Here is a 23,107-nt window from a genome sequence, read left to right on the forward strand (position 1 = left end):
ATCCCGTCGGGGTCATTTTTGGACTTTTTCGGGATCATTTGGGGTCCCCTCCGGCATCATTTCTGGATGGTTTTCGGGATCCATCGGGATCCCGTGAGGGTAATTTCGGGACTATTAGGGGATCATTTGAGGACCTTTCTGGCATCCTATCTGCATAGTTTCCGGGATCCGTCGGGGATCTCGACGGTATCATTTCGGGACTTTTTCGGGATCATTTGGGGTCCCTTCCGGATCCCGACGGGTCATTTTGGGACGGTTTCGGGATCATTTTGGGGTACCTACCGGCATCATTTCTAGATGGTTTTCGGTATCCGTGCAGGATCCCGTCGGTGTCATTTCGGGACTTTTTCGGGATTTTTAGGGGTCTCTTCCGACATCATTTCTGGATGGCTTTCGGGATTCGTCCGGGATCCCGTCGGGGTCATTTCGGGACTTTTTCTCGAATAATACGGGATCATTTGGGCACCCTTTCGGTATCATTTCTGGATTGTTTTAGGGATTCGACCGGGATTCCGTCGGGGTCATTTCGCGACTTTTTCGGGATCATTTGGGGTCCCTTCCGGCATCATTTCTGGATGGTTTTCGAGATTCGTCCGGGACCCGTCGGGTCATTTTAGGACTTTTTCCGGATCATTGGGACTTTTTCTCGACTAATTCGGGATCATTTGGAGATCCTTTCGGTATCATTTCTGGACGGTTTTCGGGATCCGTTCTGAATCCCAGCAGGGTAATTTTGGTACTAATAGGGGATCATTATGGGACCTTTCCCGCATCGTTTCTGGATAGTTTTCGCGATCCCTTCGGGATCCCGTAGGGGTCATTTCGGGATCATTTTGGGGTACCTTCCGGCATCATCTCTAGATAGTTTTCGGGATCCCGTCGGGGTCACTTCGGGACTTTTTCTCGACTGATAAGGGCTCAAATGGGGACCCTTTCGGCATCATTTCTTTATAGTCTGCGGGATCCGTCCGGGATCCCGTCAGGGTCATTTCGGGACTATTAGGAGATCATTTGAGGACCTTTCCGGCATCATTTCTGAATAGTTTTCGGGATCCGTCCGGGATCCCGTCGGGATCATTTTGGGACTTTTTCGGGGCTATTTCGGGATCATTTGGGGTATTTTCCGACATCATTTCAGTATGGTTTTCGGGATCCATCCGGGATCCCGTCGGGGCCATTTCGGGATCATTTGGTGTCACTTCCTTCATAATTTCTGGAGGGTTTTCGGGATCCGTCAGGAATCTCGTCGGGGCCATTCCTGTATTTTTTCGGGACTAATGCGGGATGATTTCGGGAGCCTTTCGGTATCATTTCTGGATGGTTTTCGGGATCTGTACGGGAACCCATAAGGGTAATTTCGGGACTATTTCTGAATCATTTTGGGACCCTCCTGGTTAATTTCTGGATGATTTTCAGGATCTGTCCTGGAATTTTAGTATCATCTTGGGACCCTTCCGGGATCATTTTAGGTCTCTTCGCAACCGGTAGTTCAGCATACATGCCTTTTTAAATTATGAGCTTTTATGGGCGTGGATTTGCTGCTAATTATTCGTAATTAAAATTCGGTATGTTTTATCTTCAATCTTACACAGCTTTTTCGTTCTATTTTTGAATTTTTTAAATTAATCGTGTAACGAACTCTTATAACTATAATTACACTTTTTGTAATATTTTAACCAACTAAATACCCCAAAAAGCAACACTATTTTCATGTAAAAAATTCTCTTTGGTTTCAGCTAATTGTAGTTTCACTCTTCTATGAGTAGTAGTTCTTTCACACCTTTCATATCAGTTAATTTAATTTAAAAACAAAATGTATTTTTTTAATTCGAAAAAACTGTATTGTACTACTCATGAAAGCGTGCCTTTCAGCTTATCTTCTCATTTAGTTCTATTTTTTTACTAAATTAAAAAAATAAAATACATTAGACAAAAATAATTTTTAAACAGATAACTTGATAAGCAGGCTAACGTGAATAGCACATATATTTTATTTTCTCCTTGCGGACGGGGACGCGGGTAAAGGCTAGTTATTCATAATTGCTTCTCGCAGCCACCGTGGTGTGATGGTAGCGTGCTCCGCCTACCACACCGAATGCCCTGGGTTCACACCCAGGGCAAAGCAACATCAAAATTTTAGAAATAAGGTTTTTCAATTAGATGAAAATTTTTCTAACCGGGGTCGCCCCTCGGCAGTGTTTGGCAAGCATTCCGAGTGTATTTCTTCCATGAAAAGCTCAGTGAAAACTCATCTGCCTCGCAGATGCCGTTCGGAGCCGTCATAAAACAAGTAGGTCCGGTCCCGCCAATTTGTAGAAAAAATTGAAAAGGAGCACGACGCAAATTGGAAGAGAAGCACGGCCTAAAATCTCTTCGGAGGTTATCGCACCTTACATTTATTTTTTTTATTTAATTGCTTCTCTTTTAAATAAATAAATAAATAAAATAAATAACTAGTATGCTTTCTGGTATAATGCTGCACTTACTTGACTTGCGAAAATCAGTTCAACAACAGCCTCTCGAACAGACGCTGCCCACCTAACATCTGAACTCATGTATGTATGTTTGCAGTAATGCTAATATGTTTATACATACATATATATACATTTGCCTGTGATAAATTGTGTAAAATAAAGTGTTTATTTATTTATTATTGTAGTCCCCGATGACGATCTCCGTTGGAGATCGAAATATATTGGAACAAAAACAACAACAACTTGTTCAATTTATTGACCTAGAGCCAGTTTGAAGAAGTAATTGTTAAATTTAAAGGTCGCCAAAAATCAAAATTTGTCAATATACATTAGACAAAAATAATTTTTAAACAGATAACTTGATAAGCAGGCTAATGTGAAGAGCACATATATTTTATTTTCTCCTTACGGACGGGGCCGCGGGTAAAGGCTAGTATATTATAAATGGGAAAGTTTGGATGTTTGGATGTTTTCCAGACGTTTGTCTTTGTGACTCAATCACGCAAGAACGGCTGCCCCGATTTGGATGAAATTTTGCACGCATATAGCCAATAGTCTAGAAGTATCTACTAGCTACATATTATTCAAAAGGGGGGAGGTCCCCGCCCCCTACGAACAGTTATAATTTAATTATTATATTTTTTAGTCTTTGCGACTGAATCACGCCAGAACGGCTACACGGATTTTGATGAACTTTGGGACACAGACAGTAGTCTACTAGCGAAATTTTTTTCGAACATGGAAAGAGGGGGGTTGGGGTCCCACGACACCTTCGAGCAATTACTTTTTAATAATTTTTACACATAATAACTTTACGTATACTGGCCTTCACCAATATCACAGACTCAATGGTTCAAATAAGTCGAGGGCTTACAAAGTGAGCAGTGGGTTTCGGGATCCGTTCGGCATCCAGTCGGGGTATTTTCGGGATAATTTGCGTAACTTTGAGAGATAAATTCTTGATGGTTTCCGGGATCATTAGGGACTTTTGGGGTCATTTTGGGTCCCTTCCGCCAATATTTCTGGATGGTTTTCGGGATCCGTCCGGGATCCCGTCGGGGCCATTTCGCGACCTTTTCGTGATCATTTGGGGTCCCTTCCGGTATCATTTCTGGATGCTTTTAGGGATCCGTTCGGGATCATTTTGGGACTATTCGGGGATCATTTGAAGACCTTTCCGGCATAATTTCTGCATAGCTTCCGGGATTCGTCGGGGATCATTTCGGGACTATTAGTAGAACATTTGAAGACCTTTCCGGCATAATTTTTGCATAGTTTCCGGGATCCGTCGGGGATCTCGACGGGGTCATTTCGGGAGTATTTCGGGTTCATTTCTGCATACTTTCCGGAGTTCGTTCGAGATACCGTCGGGGTCATTTCGGGACTTTTTCTGGACTAATATGGGATCATTTTGGGACTATTTCGGGATCATTTTTGGGTACCTACCGGCATTATTTCTAGATGGTTTTCGGTATCCGTCCAGGTTCCCGTCGGGGTCATTTCGGAACTTTTTCGGAATTTTTTGGGGTCTCTTCCGGCATCATTTCTGGATGGCTTTCGGGATTCGTCCGGGATCCCGTCGGGATCATTTCGGGACTTTTTCTCGACTAATACAGGAACATTTGGGGACCCTTTCGGCATCATTTCTGGATTGTTTTAGGGATTAGTTCGGGATTCCGTCGGGGTCATTTCGGGACTTTTTCTCGACTAATACGGGATAATTTGAGGACCCTTTCGGCATCATTTCTGGATGGTTTTCGGGATCCGTCCGGGATTCCCTCAGGGTGATTTCGAGACTATTAGGGGATCATTTGAAGACCTTTCCGGCATCATTTCTGCATAGTTTTGGAGATCCGTTCGGAATCCCGACGGAGTCATTTTGGGACTATTTCGGGATCACTTTGGGGTACCTACCGGCACCGTTTCTGGATGGTTTTCGGTATCCGTCCGGGATCCCGTCGCGATTATTTCGGGACTTTTTCGGGATCATTTGGGGTCACTTCCGGCATCATTTCTGGATGGTTTTCGGTATGCGTCCGGGATCCCGTCGGGTTCATTTTTGGACTTTTTCGGTATCATTTGGGGTCCCCTCCGGCATCATTTCTGGATGGTTTTCGGGATCCATCGGGATCCCGTGAGGGTAATTTCGGGACTATTAGGGGATCATTTGAGGACCTTTCCGGCATCCTATCTGCATAGTTTCCGGGATCCGTCGGGGATCTCGACGGTATCATTTCGGGACTTTTTCGGGATCATTTGGGGTCCCTTCCGGATCCCGACGGGTCATTTTGGGACGGTTTCGGGATCATTTTGGGGTACCTACCGGCATCATTTCTAGATGGTTTTCGGTATCCGTGCAGGATCCCGTCGGTGTCATTTCGGGACTTTTTCGGGATTTTTAGGGGTCTCTTCCGACATCATTTCTGGATGGCTTTCGGGATTCGTCCGGGATCCCGTCGGGGTCATTTCGGGACTTTTTCTCGAATAATACGGGATCATTTGGGCACCCTTTCGGTATCATTTCTGGATTGTTTTAGGGATTCGACCGGGATTCCGTCGGGGTCATTTCGCGACTTTTTCGGGATCATTTGGGGTCCCTTCCGGCATCATTTCTGGATGGTTTTCGAGATTCGTCCGGGACCCGTCGGGGTCATTTTAGGACTTTTTCCGGATCATTTGGGGTACCTTCCGGCATCATTTCTATATGGTTTTCGGGATGCGTCCGGGATCCCGTCGGGTCATTTCGGGACTTTTTCTCGACTAATTCGGGATCATTTGGAGATCCTTTCGGTATCATTTCTGGACGGTTTTCGGGATCCGTTCTGAATCCCAGCAGGGTAATTTTGGTACTAATAGGGGATCATTATGGGACCTTTCCCGCATCGTTTCTGGATAGTTTTCGCGATCCCTTCGGGATCCCGTAGGGGTCATTTCGGGATCATTTTGGGGTACCTTCCGGCATCATCTCTAGATAGTTTTCGGGATCCCGTCGGGGTCACTTCGGGACTTTTTCTCGACTGATAAGGGCTCAAATGGGGACCCTTTCGGCATCATTTCTTTATAGTCTGCGGGATCCCGTCAGGGTCATTTCGGGACTATTAGGGGATCATTTGAGGACCTTTCCGGCATCATTTCTGAATAGATTTCGGGATCCGTCCGGGATCCCGTCGGGATCATTTTGGGACTTTTTCGGGGCTATTTCGGGATCATTTGGGGTATTTTCCGACATCATTTCAGTATGGTTTTCGGGATCCATCCGGGATCCCGTCGGGGCCATTTCGGGATCATTTGGTGTCACTTCCTTCATAATTTCTGGAGGGTTTTCGGGATCCGTCAGGAATCCCGTCGGGGCCATTCCTGTATTTTTTCGGGACTAATGCGGGATGATTTGGGGAGCCTTTCGGTATCATTTCTGGATGGTTTTCGGGATCTGTACGGGAACCCATAAGGGTAATTTCGGGACTATTTCTGAATCATTTTGGGATCCCTCCTGGTTAATTTCTGGATGATTTTCAGGATCTGTCCTGGAATTTTAGTATCATCTTGGGACCCTTCCGGGATCATTTTAGGTCTCTTCGCAACCGGTAGTTCAGCATACATGCCTTTTTAAATTATGAGCTTTTATGGGCGTGGATTTGCTGCTAATTATTCGTAATTAAAATTCGGTATGTTTTATCTTCAATCTTACACAGCTTTTTCGTTCTATTTTTGAATTTTTTAAATTAATCGTGTAACGAACTCTTATAACTATAATTACACTTTTTGTAATATTTTAACCAACTAAATACCCCAAAAAGCAACACTATTTTCATGTAAAAAATTCTCTTTGGTTTCAGCTAATTGTAGTTTCACTCTTCTATGAGTAGTAATTCTTTCACACCTTTCATATCAGTTAATTTAATTTAAAAACAAAATGTATTTTTTTAATTCGAAAAAACTGTATTGTACTACTCATGAAAGCGTGCCTTTCAGCTTATCTTCTCATTTAGTTCTATTTTTTTACTAAATTAAAAAAATAAAATACATTAGACAAAAATAATTTTTAAACAGATAACTTGATAAGCAGGCTAACGTGAATAGCACATATATTTTATTTTCTCCTTGCGGACGGGGACGCGGGTAAAGGCTAGTTATTCATAATTGCTTCTCGCAGCCACCGTGGTGTGATGGTAGCGTGCTCCGCCTACCACACCGAATGCCCTGGGTTCACACCCCGGGCAAAGCAACATCAAAATTTTAGAAATAAGGTTTTTCAATTAGAAGAAAATTTTTCTAACCGGTGTCGCCCCTCGGCAGTGTTTGGCAAGCATTCCGAGTGTATTTCTGCCATGAAAAGCTCAGTGAAAACTCATCTGCCTCGCAGATGCCGTTCGGAGCCGTCATAAAACAAGTAGGTCCGGTCCCGCCAATTTGTAGAAGAAATTGAAAAGGAGCACGACGCAAATTGGAAGAGAAGCACGGCCTAAAATCTCTTCGGAGGTTATCGCACCTTACATTTATTTTTTTTATTTAATTGCTTCTCTTTTAAATAAATAAATAAATAAAATAAATAACTAGTATGCTTTCTGGTATAATGCTGACGAAGGGGCTGACTAGCGTGTTAATTGGTATGATCCTGATGCACATATTGGTACGATTCTGCTGTATATCATTACTACTTTGTGAACAGGTATGATGCTGTTGCAGAGACTGGCAAATGATATTTCGTAGGACATTGCCGTATTAGAAATACTAGTTGCCAACACACCTCTAACTAGTTGGGATTTTTGACAAACTAGTAATCTTCTAGCATACAACTTCTTGGTTTGACTGCAGGGGTTGCTTGGACTTTATATGAATATGCTTATGTTATGTTTAACTGGGCTTCTTGTCCCAAAGTATCTTGCGGTATACCGTTAACTGACGTTCTTACTTTGTCCTATGTTTTTTAAGCTTTCGCAATGGATCTCTTGTACGTGATGACTTTAATAAAACTGAAGCAAACTGCGATTGGGCCAAATTTAATGAGCTACTAGATTCCACACCAAGAGGAAACCACGGCAACATGGCTTTACATTTGCGTTCTGTTGAAATCATTCCCAACATTAAAGGAGTTTTGCGATGGAATCGAAATAATTCAAGGAAGAGTAAGGAATCATCAAAAGGTGTTCAAAAGTAAGTTACATTATTTTGTCATGTTATATTTTAGATACATGAAAGAAATTGTGTGAATTCCTAAACATTTCATTGAGAATTATGACAATAATAAACAATTGAAAACCGATTTAACATCAGAAACCACAAAGGTCTAGAAAGCTTCACTATTTTGTAGAACTACCCTATAGTAGAGATATAAGTCGAAGCCGATTTTCGTCGTTTTTCGCAAGCGGCTGCCGAATGTCAAAAATATCGGCGCGTTACTATATTTTCTACTCATTTAATGTCTAGGCCATTTATTTTTCAAGTCGAAAATTGGTCCGATATGGCCTAAAGGGATATCAAGGGATGCGCATCACAGCCAGTTCTAAGAATCCAATTGCGAAATTTAACTTATTCCCCAATTTAAAAGTTATATACAAAAACAGTTACTTTCAATGCCAGCTTAACACAGATTTTGCATCACCCAATTCACCAAATTATTATTACAAAGCACTAAAAGAAAAATTATATAAAAATTGAAAATTAATAAGGAAAAAAATTTAAATAAAATTGCCCATGTCAAACATGTTTCAAATTGTCCTTAAGTTATTAAAAAAGCAAGTTACCTGAAAATGCCAATTCTTTCAAAAATTCTATATTCCGATTGGCTAAAATAATAAGCGAAATCAGTGATGCAGAATCTTTAGTAGGTTCCAGGGGTTTAAACACTCCTTTGAAATGATTCCCACCTCATACTTAAGTTGAAGGTATATGTAGGTATGAGAAGGGTTTGAAAAATCACTTTTCATCATTCGATACCCTAGCATCTTGGTTTGACACTTCTTAAAGTTGGCGGCCATATCCCCAACTAGCCCAGTGGAGTGAATCACATTGACTATAGCCTACCAAACAATTTAAAATGTAACCTACACGTTGGGGCTCCTGTTACATATGTGAATACGTAGGCACATATATTCACCTGGTGAGGCTTTGCCGTTCGCAAGAACACTCAAAGTGGTGAAGCAAAAGCTTTCCCTAGAGTCCAATTGACCGGGTGTGCTACAACCCTAACGTAGTGGACAGTCGAGCTTTTTTTTTTTTTGTTTTTTTTTTAAATCGCTCGACTTTCATAGTTAAATATCGTTTTGGTTTAACGAAGACTATTGAAATCAATCGAACACAAACGTCTAAAATTTTGGTCTACATTGAAAAAAGAAAATTATCCAGGATCTTTGTAAAATTCAAATTATTGTTTAGTTTTAGATGGAGATTTATGGGAAAGCGCCGATGCGCAAGGGAGAGGGGGGGGGGGGGGGGGATTTTCCACAATAACACTGCACTTTAAATATTCTGGCCCTTCATGTGCTTTAATAAAAACTTTATTATATTTTTGTATAAACTTGATACGACAACTCGTATTTAAATAGATGATTGCGATGCGTACGCGGCGGTAGCTAAAGGCAACTTATATGAAGGAAGAACAACTAGAGTGGCTTTTAACCGCTTACAATTTTTAAAAGCCCGTTACGTTACTCTCTTGTACATTTTATATAAAGGAAAAAGATGAAAGGGTAGGGTTGCCGTTCGCACGCAATTTATAGATAAATACAAGGAACTCAATTAATTGAGACTCATGTCATCAACAATTATGTAGGATTATATTATTTTCACCTATGTTACGCAATAATATACACTTGGACTGCTTATGATTTCGAGGGTGGCATCCTTGGCCGAATAATTAATCCCTAATGTTTTAAGGTAGAGCTCGGCAGCATAAATAAATAAATGTAAGGCGTGATAACCTCCGAGAAGATTTTAGGCTAATTTTCCTCGTGCTCCTTTTAATTTTCCTTAAAAATTGACCGGAGGGAACCTACTTGTTTTATGCCGCCTCCAAATGGCATCTGCAAGACAGATGAGTTTTCACTGAGAGCTTTTCGTGGCAGAAGTACACTCGGAGTGATTGCCAAACACTGCCGAGGGGCGACACCGCTTAGAAAAATTGTCTTCTAATTGAATAACCTTGTTTCTAATATGTTGGTGTTCCTTTGCCAGGGGCGTGAGCCCAGCATCATCGGTGTGGTAGGCAGCATAGCGCGACAAAAAAAAATCATTTAGAAAGTTTTCGGAGTAACACCTAGGTTAGGTTGAACTGGCTGGTCAATAAAGACCTCACATAAACTAAATGTGTCCATAGTGTTACCAGAATTTTGTTGACAACCAAACGGAAGAACCCCAATCAGGTGCCAGGACATATCTTATACAATAAATCCGTCCTCTTGGCAATTACTAGCAGTTTTCTAGGACCCAGCTTAATTGCTGCCTCAAGATCTGCCAACTCTGCCGCCCCTTTGGAGCCTTGACCTGGCGAGCGCAGAACATGAACACAGAACGTGCTCAACCGTTTCTTCCTGCAGCTCGCACTTCCTACATTTGCTGTTACTGATGAGGCCTAACTTATAAGCATGTGACGCCAGAAGGCAGTGCCCAGTCAGTATGCCCATCGTGAGCCTTAAGTCTTCTCTCTTCAGAGATATGAGCCACTTTGTGAGTCTAATATCGTAAGGCTTTGCACATGATCTTAGAAATTTTGCAGCCCCGCGCTTTTGTCCATGCCCTTCCTGCTTGATGCATCATATGCAACTCCTGTCTCCTTTTGATTTCTCCCAAACGGATTGAGACGTCTATCGTCGGCTCAGCGAGTGTTGCACCCTCCTTTGCCAACTCATCGGCCTTTTCGTTACCTTCTATCCCTTTATGACCGGGAACTCAATAAAGATGTACGGTCCGGCCTGAGCGAAGTTTTTCCAATGCTTCTTTGCATTCCAGAACAATTCTTGATGAAGTACTGTGTGAGATTATTCCCTTAATTAGTATGGTACGTGAATATAGAATGCGTCGTGAAAAGCTTCGCAAATCTGGAAATTAATGTCAGGCGACAGCAAATAACACCATTCTGCTTGGTGAAATGGTATTTAATATTCAATTTAAACCACCTAGACTTTCCAACCCCTTCATATCAGCACATGCAGTTGGTGGATTTTCGAATTTAATGACGATTTTCGCTATTCGTCATGAGCTTTCGCTCAGAATTAAATGCATCATTTCGTTGGCTTTTCACGCTTCTCTGAAAAGAAAATTTTTCGCTTCCAAGCACCGCAAGACAGTGACAAGGGTGAATCGCTCCACGCAATGATAAAATGTCTACTGACTGCCTTAAATACGCAATGATTGGGTGGGTGGCTTGGAATCACGTCCGTTCCAACCTCCCATGCACCGCAATCTTACTGGTTTTGTTCAATATGCATAAGCTGCTCGAAATAACATCCATTCCGACAGCACTAACTAACAATCTAATACCTAATTAGAGTCCATGCACTATCGCGAGAACAAGCCTCACCCAACCAACCTCACGGCCACTCGCCCCGGTACATCCATAAAATGCCACAGTCGCCTTGAGAGCGATACGACACGTTAGCCGCTGGAACGGAGACCTCGGCCCCTTCGTCCAGCCCAGAAAAACCTCAAAAACCATCGAGTCTGAAACGGAGACCTCTGCCTCTTCGTCCAACCAAAAACTGCAAATCTGGAAATGAGACCTCGGCCTCCATCCGGAAAAAAAAACAAAGGATAACAAAAAAATTGGTGCCATTCTGGAACGGAGACCTCGGCCTCTTCGTCCAGCCTTACTGGCCATCGACTATACATATATTACGTTATGAATTTTTATTTTAAAATTATGTATAATCCAATGGCAAGAAATATTGACTAATATCTGTTCATAACCGTTAACTTTTCATCCTAGCTTAGATGGTATGCTGAGCAAGTCGGGAAGGATTCCCGGCCACCCGCGAAGCTGGCGAACTCCTCATCTAGATTAAGTTTAGTGTGTAAGTCTTATATTCATTTTTTCTCATTTCAGCGGTGGTCATTGGCGGAAAACGGTGTTGCGCATCGCAGGGGGGGCCGGCATGTTTAGGCAGGATGCCTAACTTTTCCGCATCTGTTTGCGATCCCCCCAATGCGACTGTGCGAATCGATACTCGATCCTCGACTTAATTTCTAACCACCCACACCATCTCCGCCACATGCATGTGCATGCATGTACATGCACGTGTATGTGTGTTTTTGTCAGCACTCATGCATATGCATGGCGGGGTGATGTGTGGGTTCCTTTCCCCTCCAAAACGGAGGATTTTGCGGGTAAACGGTTGTAGCTTTTATTGTAGTTAATGAAATTTATTGAATGAAAAAATATGAGATACATTTAGACAAGTAATTCAATACGTATATAATATAAACATTTGTATGCTAGATAAAGTACTTCAAGTCTCCAGTACATCATCCCCACTAGAATTGAAGTTCTTCACGCCTAGCTTGTTTCTGCAGAAGTTAAATTGTGTAATTGTCACTGCTTTTGTAAGAATATCTGCAGCCATGTCTTGAGTGCTTATAAATTTAATGCTCACAACTTCTTCTTGAACAAGGTCTCTCAAAAAATGATGTCGAATATCAATATGTTTGGATCTAGCGTGATACATGTTGTTATGCGCTAAGTCAATACAGCTCTTATTGTCGGAATATAGTGTCCACAATTTCTTTTGGTTTTGTTCTAGCTCATTCAATAGTGCTTTTAGCCATATTATTTCTTGGCATGCTGGTGATAATGACATATATTCAGCTTCGGTTGTTGATAATGCTACAGTTGTTTGCCGCTTTGAACTCCAAGATATACAACCACCCTGATACATAAACGCGTAACCAGTAGTTGATCGACGACTATAAATGTCACCAGCCCAATCAGCATCAGTAAAGCCAATTACCTCTCCATTGATATCTTGGGAAAATTCTAATTTATAATCAAGTGTGCCTTTAATATATCTAAATAATCTCTTAACAGCTTTCCAGTGCACAGTTCCGGGATTTGTGTTGAACTTGGATAAGGTCCCCACTGCAAATGCAATGTCTGGTCTGCTAATCTGCGCAGCATACAATAAACTTCCAATCGCTTTTTGATAAGGCACGTCTTGCATCAACTTTCTCTCTTCATCTGTCGTAGGAGAAAATTCATCTGAAAATTTTTGATTTACATCAACAGGAGTGCTTACACTTTTGCAATCTTCCATGTCAAACCGATTAAGGATATCCGTCAAATATCGCTGCTGATCTAACCACAGTTTTCCTATCTTCCGGTCTCTTGTAATTTTCATACCTAGTATATATTTAGCCTGTCCCATATCTTTTATTTTGAAATTCGTTTTTAAAAATGCCTTTAGTTTCTCTTTATACAACGTATTATTTGAAAAAATTAGGATATCATCCACATATATTGCTATGTATGCTCTTATTTCCCCTTCTACATAGTAATATAAACAATGATCCCGTTTCGACTGACACAATCCAAATTTTTTTAAAGTGTCACAAAGCTTTTTGTTCCAACAACGGCTTGCTTGTTTCAGCCCATACAGTGACTTCTTTAGCCTACATACTTTCCCTTGTGTAATATCAAAACCCTTTGGCTGTTGCATATATATTTCATCCTGTAAATCGCTTTGAAGAAATGCTGTTATAACATCCATCTGATCAATGTCCAGATCATATTTCACCGCTAAAGCCAAAAGCAAACGCACTGAAGAATATCTAACTAACGGTGCAAACGTTTCTTCGTAATCAATACCTTTTCTTTGGGAGTATCCTTTTACAACTAGGCGTGCGTTATACCGCTCAATGTTCCCCATAGAGTTCCTCTTTAATTTGAAGCACCATTTGTTCGTTATTGCCTTTTTGTCAGGCGGTAGATCACATAAAACCCATGTACCATTTTCAATAAAAGAATTGTACTCCTCTTCCATTGCTTTCTTCCACATCGACGCCTGTGGACTCTGCAAAGCTTCACTTACAGTTTGGGGTTCCATTATCGGTTCTTCAATCCCCAGTACTGCATAACGTTGTACAGGTTTCTTAACTCTTGAAGATCTCCTAAGAACAAGTGTTTCTTCAGCTTCAGCATCCCTATCTACCTGGCTATCGGGAACAATCTGTACACCATTTTCTACAGATTGATGCTCTTTACAGGAAGTAGTTAGAATGACATCGTTATCACGGTCAAGTGAATCATCTTTTTCGTTTTCATCGCCTCCTGTCTCGTCAAGATCCGAATAAAATTCTTCCTCTGAACCATTTTCTATCGAATTTGTTACTGTATGATGACAATCATAGTTAATAAGAAACATATTTTGATTAGATTTCAAACAACTATCTGAAACGAATTGGTCTTTCAGAAAAACAGCATTTCTACTAATGGTTATTTTACCAGTATTTGGTTTCATAAATCGATATGCCTTGGATTCTGTACAATAGCCAACAAATAAAAGTTCTTCGCCTTTAGAATCGAGCTTCTTTCTTTTCTCTTTTGGGATATGTACTACAGATTTACAACCAAACACTCTCAAATGTTTCAAGTTTATTTTTCTACCAAGCCATACTTCTTCTGGAATATTACAATTTAGTCCTCTACAAGGTGACCTATTCACTAGATACACGGCTGTATTTACCGCCTCCGCCCAGTACCTTTTGCCAAGCTTTGATTGTATGAGCATACAACGTGCCTTCTCGATCAGCGTCCTGTTCATACGTTCTGCCATTCCATTCTGCTGGGGCGTATACGGGGCTGTTCTTTGGTGAACAATTCCAGCAGTCCTCATTATATTTTCCATCTTTTTGTTGGAGAACTCTGTACCAATATCCGTCCTTAAAGTTTTAATTTTCCTACCAGTCTGATTCTCAACCAACTGTTTAAACTGACAAAATATTTCTGCAATTTGACACTTCGACTTCAAAAAGTACCCAAAAACTTTTCTAGAGAAGTCATCAATGAATGTCAGAAGATAGATAGACCCTCCATACGAAGCTACTTCCATTGGACATACAAGTCAGAATGTACGACTTCAAGCATATCCTTAGCTCTATTTCCAAGGTCTTTAAATGGCAGTTGTGACATTTTTCCCTTCGAACAAACTGTACATTGATTGTTTTCTAAAAAGTCCGCTTTAGTTCCACCAACGCGATCTACCAACTTCATTAAGTTATCATGACATGGATGACCCAAGCGTTTATGCCAAATTCCGGCATCGTTATTTGATTTCGCTATATAAACTGACTTCTGTGCCCTATTTAAGCGAAACATGCCATCTACCATACTACCTGTTGCAATTGTATCTTTATTATAATCAATTACCTTGCATCCCCTAGAATTAAAAACGACTTCATGACCATATTTCACAATTTTCGATATGGACAACAAATTTGTATGTGCGCCCGGTAAATATAAAACATCTCGCAAACAGATTTCTTCGGTTTTATTATCATTAATTACCTTCACATCAATGTTTCCAAAATGATCCCCGTCCATTGAAGAGTTGTTAGCCGTAACAATGCTAAACTTCGAACATGGTGTAATTGTACTGAACGCAGATGAATCATTGCACATATGCGATACAGCCCCTGAATCAAAAAACCACTCACCATCTATGCATTCTCTAGCTGACATTGCCGCAAACATTGACTTTTTCTTCGGCTTTACAATATTTTTCTTCGGACAGTTTGCTTTAATATGCCCAAATTCTTGACATCCGTAGTATTTCGGTCCCTTTCTATAATTTTTATTATTAGACTTACTTGGCTTTCCCAACAATGCAATGTCCTGGTTAAAGGTGACTGACATATCCTGCAACAATTTTGTCTTCACGTAATCTCCGCTTATATCAACTCCAGAATTTTCGATAGCCATGATCATTGGTAGATAGATGTCCGGCAATCCCGCTAACATCAACGCTCCAATCCATTCGCTGCTCACTGTTAAACCTACATTGCTTAGTTTATTCGCTGTACACATTATGGTATTCACATAATCTTCCATATTCTGGCAATCTTCCATACGAGTCGTGATCAGCTTTTTCAAAAGACTTACTCTCCGTGTTAATCCTGAATCCTGAAACGCCCGCTCAAGACTAGCCCACATGTCTTTTGCAGTTGCATCGTTCTGTATCATAACATACAGCATCGGATCCACCAGCAGCACCAGCTTCGATTTCGCCACGACGTTCTTCCTTATATCTGTTTCAGTGCCAATAATACATTTCCACAAGTCTTCCATCTGGAAATACGATTCTACTGCAAAACGCCATTGGTCCCAATTTTCTCGCCCTTTAAGTTGCTCAATTTGAGGAATATTCGTAAACGACATTTCAATGAAAAAATTTTTAAATTAATTTTTTTTAATTTGACAGTTATCGCCTGGGCCCATATCCTATTGTAGTTAATGAAATTTATTGAACGAAAAAATATGAGATACATTTAGACAAGTAATTCAATACGTATATAATATAAACATTTGTATGCTAGATAAAGTACTTCAAGTCTCCAGTACATAAGCTTTCTATACAACCGGCCTCTTGGATTTTAGCCGCCAACCAGCTCACATCTGCCGCCAGCGATCTCTGCCGTTTTTCTACAATACATTCAGGTAATATTGTAACTTTTGATATTTCTACATTTACCCAATAAAACATATATTATAACGAGAAATCTCGTCTATTTGCTTATTTATTTTCAAATACACCCATTCCCACAGAGATCAACCCGGTGCGCCCACCGACTCAGGAGCATGCGCACCCCGGCCGAACAATAACAAAATGGTTTAAATAGTGTAATATTGATTGATCTCATATTTAATAGAGCTTGATTTCACGTATGCAGGAATGTTTTAATTAATTTGTTTTTTCATTGTACGGAAATCGTTAGTAGCCATAGGAATTTATTGTAATAGTATAATAATAATAATAATAAACCCAACCGATTACCCACCAAAGCCCGCCAAATCGACATGAGGGGCGCATTCGCAAGACGCACGGATTTGTTATTTTTGATTGCCGAATCGTTGAAAGGCGGAGGTTTGTTAAGCGTCGAGATCTAAAACTGATCAGCTACAGACAAAGACTCATCACCTAAGTCAAATACATGTAAAACTTATAGATAAATATGAAAACATAGTAAAATGAAGATAGATTTTTTTAAATATAAATATACATATATGTTTATGTTTTTTTAACACGTTTTTATTAGCTTGGCCTGTATCTATATACCGGAATTTTTGAGCTTAATTTTCACCGGTTTCTAGAAGTCTGTTAATTTGAAACTTTGCATACGTATCAAGGACCGATGACAATGCATTAATGTGATGGTGTGGTGACATAAGGTCAACGGCCATAAGGTCAATTGGCCTTATTACCACTTTGAATGGTCATAAGTTTGAATGAAACTTTGCACACGTATCAAGGCTCGATGACAATGCAATAATGTGATGGTGGGGTGATATACGGTTAACGAATATAAGGTCAATTGAACTTATGACCACCCCAAATGGCCATAGATTTGAAACCTTGCACATAATGCGAAAAACGCATTCTTTATTAACACGCTTTTATTAGCTTGGCCTGTATCTATGTAACGGAATCTTTGAGCTTAATTTTCGCCGGTTTCTAGAAGTTTGATTAATTTGAATGTTTGCATACCTATCAAGGACCGATGACAATGCATTAATGTGATGGTGTGGTAACATAAGGTCAACGGCCATAAGGTCGATTGGCCTTATTACGACTTTGAATGGCCATAAGTTTGATTGACATTTTGCACACGTATCAAGGCTCGATGACAATGCGTTAGTGTGATGGTTTGGTGACATAAGGTCAGTTGGCCTTATTACCACTTTGAATGGCCATATGTTTGATTGAAACTTTGCACACGTATCAAGGCTCGAGGACAATGCATTAAAGTGATGGTGTGGTGACATAAGGTTAACGGACATAAGGTCAATAGAACTTATGACCACCCCAAATGGCCATAGATTTGTAACCTTGCACATAATGAGAAAAACGCATTCCTTTATTAATGATAGAAGTAGATGCATGGCACATCTACGAAACAGCATACTGGAGCCCTTTTTAACACGCTTTTATTAGCTTGCCCTGTATCTATCTATGTATCCATGTATTTATGTAACGTAATCTGGAGTGGAGCCGAGAGCCCCGGTAATGCAGAGCTCCGAACTCCGTTACACTTTTGAAGCATTTTAAGATATGTACTTTTAGCTAGTGCAGGCCACCAGACCAAGGCACCATAAAGAAGAATCAGGCGCACAATGGATGTGTAAATCCAGTAGGTCACCTTAGGGGAGAATCCCCATGTGGTGCCTATTGCCCTCTTACAGGTGAACAGCTCTGCTGCTGCCTTCTTGGATCGTTCCACTATATGGTCACTCCATAACAGCTTCCTATCCAGAATGACTCCCAAATACTTTACTTGATCGCTAAACGCTAAGAACGTACCCCCAATTCTTGGCGGTGTAAGATTTGGTACTTTGTACCTGTGGCGGGTTGTACTCCTGGAGCAGCTACACGATGTCAGCTGGGTCCGTTGGCGTCACTGGAACCCAGGCTCTAGCCCTTGGTCGTGAGGGGATATCACGCGCCTCCACTACCTTGAGGCGCGCGCCCGGATATACCACCCCAATCAGCGTGACGGCGGCCCTATAGAGGTTTACCGACCTGGCGTCGTCACAGGCAATTAGCTTGGTATTGCCCAGGAACCACCCTTCATCGGTGTAAGATGGCGGTGGACCAGGGTTGTCTTTCTTAACCTTAACGACCACCGTAGTGAGCGCGGCCTCGATCCACTTCCACTGTTGTTTCGGGATCCTGCCATCTTCTCTGCTCTCGTCTATAATGCCAATGATCTGCCGACCCTTGGCAATTTCGGCGAAAGACCGCGTCCAGCCTGCCTGCGTCTTGGCCCTTTTCGGTGCGTGGGGTTGGATTCTTCCATGGACCGCTGGCGTTTCAAGGTTTCATCACTCTCGACTAAAACTTTTAAAGTTACTTGAACTAAAAAATTAAAAATAAATAATAGTTAAAAAAAACTAAAAAAACATGCTTTTATAGCTAACCGAACTAAAAAATAGAAAATAATTTTCAATTAAATTAATTACTCTGAATTAAATTATTCTGTTAATAACTTAAATTTTATTATAATTTCATTTTGGGGTGATTAACTATAAATGATTGTTTGACCTTCTACTACTGTTATATAAACTCTGTTTAATTGAAAATTATTTTCTATTTTTTAGTTCGGTTAGCTATAAAAGCATGTTTTTTTTAGTTTTTTTAAACTATTATTTATTATATTTGAAGAACAGTAAAATGTTGGAATAGTTATGTGTATGACTCCGAAGACCTACTAATTATTAAGGGAGGAAAGAACAGTTTTCTGAATGATGAAAAGTGAGTCCGAAATATCAAATATGGCATGGTGGGAGTTGTAATTCTGACACAAACATCGAAAGGGCCCATTTAACTCAAAATTAGTCGACACTGCTTCAGAAATATCTTGATGGCTGGGAGGGAATATTAAAGTTCACTTCGCTTATGATGAATTTCATATCAAATCCAATATGCGTTGAAACCGACCCCCTCAGAATTTGATGAAATTTTGCATGGGGTTACATCTTACCCACCCAAACACAACCTCATTTTTAGAAATTGCATTTTCGAAAAATTGTGGGCGTGGCAAGGTATCGAAATATCCGAAAATATTAGAAAAATGACGATAATAGGTACTTTTAAAGTGTGATTACTACGGAATTGATTTACCGATTTCAAAGATCCTCATACCATTAGAAAGGTATTTAAATAAGCTTTCAAAAAAATACACTGTAAAAATTTTTTAGTACACTGAAAAAAAAATTTTTTTTAAATAAAATTTAAAACTGAAAAAACACTTCAAAGATCAAGCGATTTTGAAAAATAAAATTTTATTTTAGAAAGGTCTATTTAATATATATAAGATATCTGAAAACTAAAATGGGGTTTTTTTATACTCAGTTGAGCAGAGCTCACACAGTATATTAACTTTGATTGGATAACGGTTGGTTGTACAGGTATAAAAGAATCGAGATAGATATAGACTTCCATATATCAAAATCATCAGTATAGAAAAAAAATTCGATTGAGCCATGTCCGTCCGTCCGTCCGTCTGTCCGTTAACACGATAACTTGAGTAAATTTTGAGGTATCTTGATGAAATTTGGTATGTAGGTTCCTGGGCACTTAACTCAGATCGCTATTTAAAATGAACGATATCGGACAATAACCACGCCCACTTTTTCGATATCTAAAATTTCGAAAAATCGAAAAAGTGCGATAATTCATTACCAAATACGGATTAAGCGATGAAACTTGGTAGGTGAGTTGAACTTATGACGCAGAATAGAAAACTAGTAAAATTTGGACAATGAGCGTGGCACCGCCCACTTTTAAAAGAAGGTAATTTAGAAGTTTTGCAAGCTGTAATTTGGCAGTCGTTGAAGATATCATGATGAAATTTGGCAGGAGCGTTACTCTTATTACTATATGTCTGCTTAATAAAAATTAGCAAAATCGGAGAACGACCACGCCCACTTTTTAAAAAAAATTTTATTTAAATACAAATTTTAAAAGAAAAGTTAATATCTTTACGGTATATAAGTAAATTATGTCAACATTCAACTCCAGTAATGATATGTTGCAACAAAATACAAAAATAAAAGAAAATTTCAAAATGGGCGTGGTCCCGCCCTTTTTCATTTAATTTGTCTAGGATACTTTTAATGCCATAAATCGAACAAAAATGTACCAATCCTTGTGAAATTTGGCAGAGGCTTAGATTCTAGGTCGATAACTGTTTTCAGCGAAAAAGGGCGAAATCGGTTGAAGCCACGCCCAGTTTTTATACACAGTCGATCGTCTGTCCTTCCGATCGGCCGTTAACACGATAACTTGAGCAAAAATCGATATATCTTTACTAAACTCAGTTCACGTACTTATCTGAACTCACTTTGTATTGGTGTAAAAAATGGCCGAAATCCGACTATGACCACGCCCACTTTTTCGATATCGAAAATTACGAAAAATGAAAAAAATGTCATAATTATAAACCAAATACGAAAAAAGGGATGAAACATGGTAATTGTGTTAGTCTATTGACGCAAAATATAACTTTAGAAAAAAACTTGGTAAAATGGGTGTGACACCTACCATATTAAGTAGAAGAAAATGAAAAAGTTTTGCAGGGCGAAATCAAAAGCCCTTGGAATCTTGGAAGGAATACTGTTCGTGGTATGACATATATAAATAAATTAGCGGTACCCGACAGATGATGTTCTGGATCACCCTGGTCCACATTTTGGTCGATATCTCGAAAACGCCTCCACATATACAACTAAGGGCCACTTCCTTTTAAAACCCTCATTAATACCTTTAATTTGATACCCATATCGTACAAACACATTCTAGAGTCACCCATGGTCCACGTTTATGGCGATATCTCGAAAAGGCATCCACCTATAGAACTTAGGCCCACGCCCTTTTAAAATACTCATTAATACCTTTCATTTGATACCCATATCGTACAAAATAAATTCTAGAGTCACCCCTGGTCCACCATTATGTCGATATCTCGAAAAGGCGTCCACCTATAGAACTATTCACACAGAATAGAACAGAACCACTTCCTCTTAAAATACTCTTTAATACCTTCCATTTGATACACATGTCATACAAACACATTCCAGGGTTACCCTAGGTTCTTTTTACAACATGGTGATTTTCCCTTACTTTGTCTCCACAGCTCTCAACTGAGTATGTAATGTTCGGTTACACCCGAACTTAGCCTTCCTTACTTGTTTTTTTTTTTTAAATTTATTTAAGTAAATGCATCTCTTGGTTACTTTCTGATGTTTTGATATCTCGCGTAAACTAATCAACCGATTTCAAAATTTGTATACCGTTAGAAAGGTATTAAAATCACCTTTTGAAAAAATACACTGTAAAAAATTTTTATTCCAGTGGGGTGCACCCCAGCTAACATCAAAACAACGGCTCGAATACTTCACGTACAAGGAAAAGGTCGGCGGCTCAATGTACTTGAGAACATGGAGATATACAAGTTAAAAACATTTGACGGCAGGATAATAAACGAACAAACCAACACTATCTCTGACGAAATATTTGAACCCTTAAAACTATTTTACAAAAAACAGCACAAGCCAGAAGGTGCAGCAACCAAACACGTAACAATGAACAAGCAAAAACGAAAAATTTACCAAACGGCAAAAATCACCGATTTCTACCTACCTCAACCTACCGCTTAGGTAACAAGCGGTATGTCTAGATACCTACAAAAACAACCCTTGGAAAAGGTAACAATTCGGACGTATCAATACCGCGCACACACACACGCATATTAACGTTACCTACCACGGACCCATAGATTGACATTACCTGCCACAGCACCAATGGACTATAAAAAACAACCCAACGGATAGACACAGACCAGAACGAATTAGGCATTGATATGGAATCAACTTATAACTACAGATGTGTGCAGCTATCAAGAAAATGTTCCTCTCAACTTTGAAACATTAGCTTAAACGAAGCAGCACTGATATCTGAGCATTTTCCAGCAGTCTCCGACATTCATCATTGCCGTATTTGCGAAAGTTGTCGCTTTAAACTTAAGGATGCTATCAAGATTGCTGATAATCAGCGTTCTACTGAAACGGAAAGTGAAGAGGCACAAGAAATCTTAACTAGGGGTGAATTCTATTAAGAATATAAGAAAGTTCCAACATGCAGCAGCTATACTAAATCACTCGAACGCAACGAACTCGTCGACAATATAAATAAGCATGTTATTCCTCATCTTGGAAGCCATCCATCGCCAATGAAGCGAAAATATTTAGAAAGGGTTTCATACTGCAAAAAAAAAAATACAGCAAATTGCGCAAAGTATTTCGGATTCACTTGGAGGTGGTTCACTGTCAACTTTATCAGAAGACCTAAAGAAGAGCAAAGCTTACTACGAACAAATTTTGGAGAACCTGAAATATCAAATCGAAAACTGCTCAAATAATTTGGATAAGCAGAAAATATTATCTCTATTACCAAACACCGTGACACCTAAGGAAATTAAAGACATTTTTGGGCATGATTTATCTTACGAATTGATAAAAATGAGCAAAGATATACAAAAAAATAAAACAAAGTTTTCGGACGTCAAACGCTCTAGCATGGACAGGCGTAGTTTACCTGAACAAACTTTAAACACAGTAAAATTGTTTTATGAAGATGATGAAATCAGCCGAATCATGCCTGGGTCACAGGACTCAATTGTAGTAAGACAAGGAAACATACGCGAGAAAGTTCAAAAAAGACTAATGTTGTTCGTGAAACTTACTATGAATTTAGAAAAATACATCCTTCACTTCAATTAGGATTTACAAAATTTACCATGTTGCGACCAGAGAATTGTATCAAACTTGGGGTTGGAAACCAGCAAAATGTTTGTGTGTGCACATTGCATCAGAATGTAAAACTGATGTTCGAAAAATCCGGTTTGAAATCGATGGAAGGTCAACATAATTT

General features: G+C 39.8%; 1 protein-coding gene across 5 annotated transcripts in view; it reads left to right on the top strand.

Moving 5' to 3' along the window:
• LOC137237028 (xylulose kinase) overlaps positions 1-23,107 on the top strand; it is a 1,135,242-nt gene that overhangs the window by 979,795 nt on the left and 132,340 nt on the right. For all 5 annotated transcript variants that reach the window (XR_010948766.1, XM_067760167.1, XM_067760168.1 and 2 more), the window contains one exon: positions 7,407-7,628. Coding sequence is in view for 4 of the 5 variants with exons in the window: in XM_067760167.1 (XP_067616268.1) it covers positions 7,407-7,628 (222 nt within the window). In the remaining variant the exon portion in view is untranslated. The remainder of the gene's footprint in view (positions 1-7,406; positions 7,629-23,107) is intronic.

The sequence above is a fragment of the Eurosta solidaginis genome, chromosome 1 (assembly GCF_040869045.1).
Source record: "Eurosta solidaginis isolate ZX-2024a chromosome 1, ASM4086904v1, whole genome shotgun sequence".
In the NCBI taxonomy this organism is placed as follows: domain Eukaryota; kingdom Metazoa; phylum Arthropoda; class Insecta; order Diptera; family Tephritidae; genus Eurosta; species Eurosta solidaginis.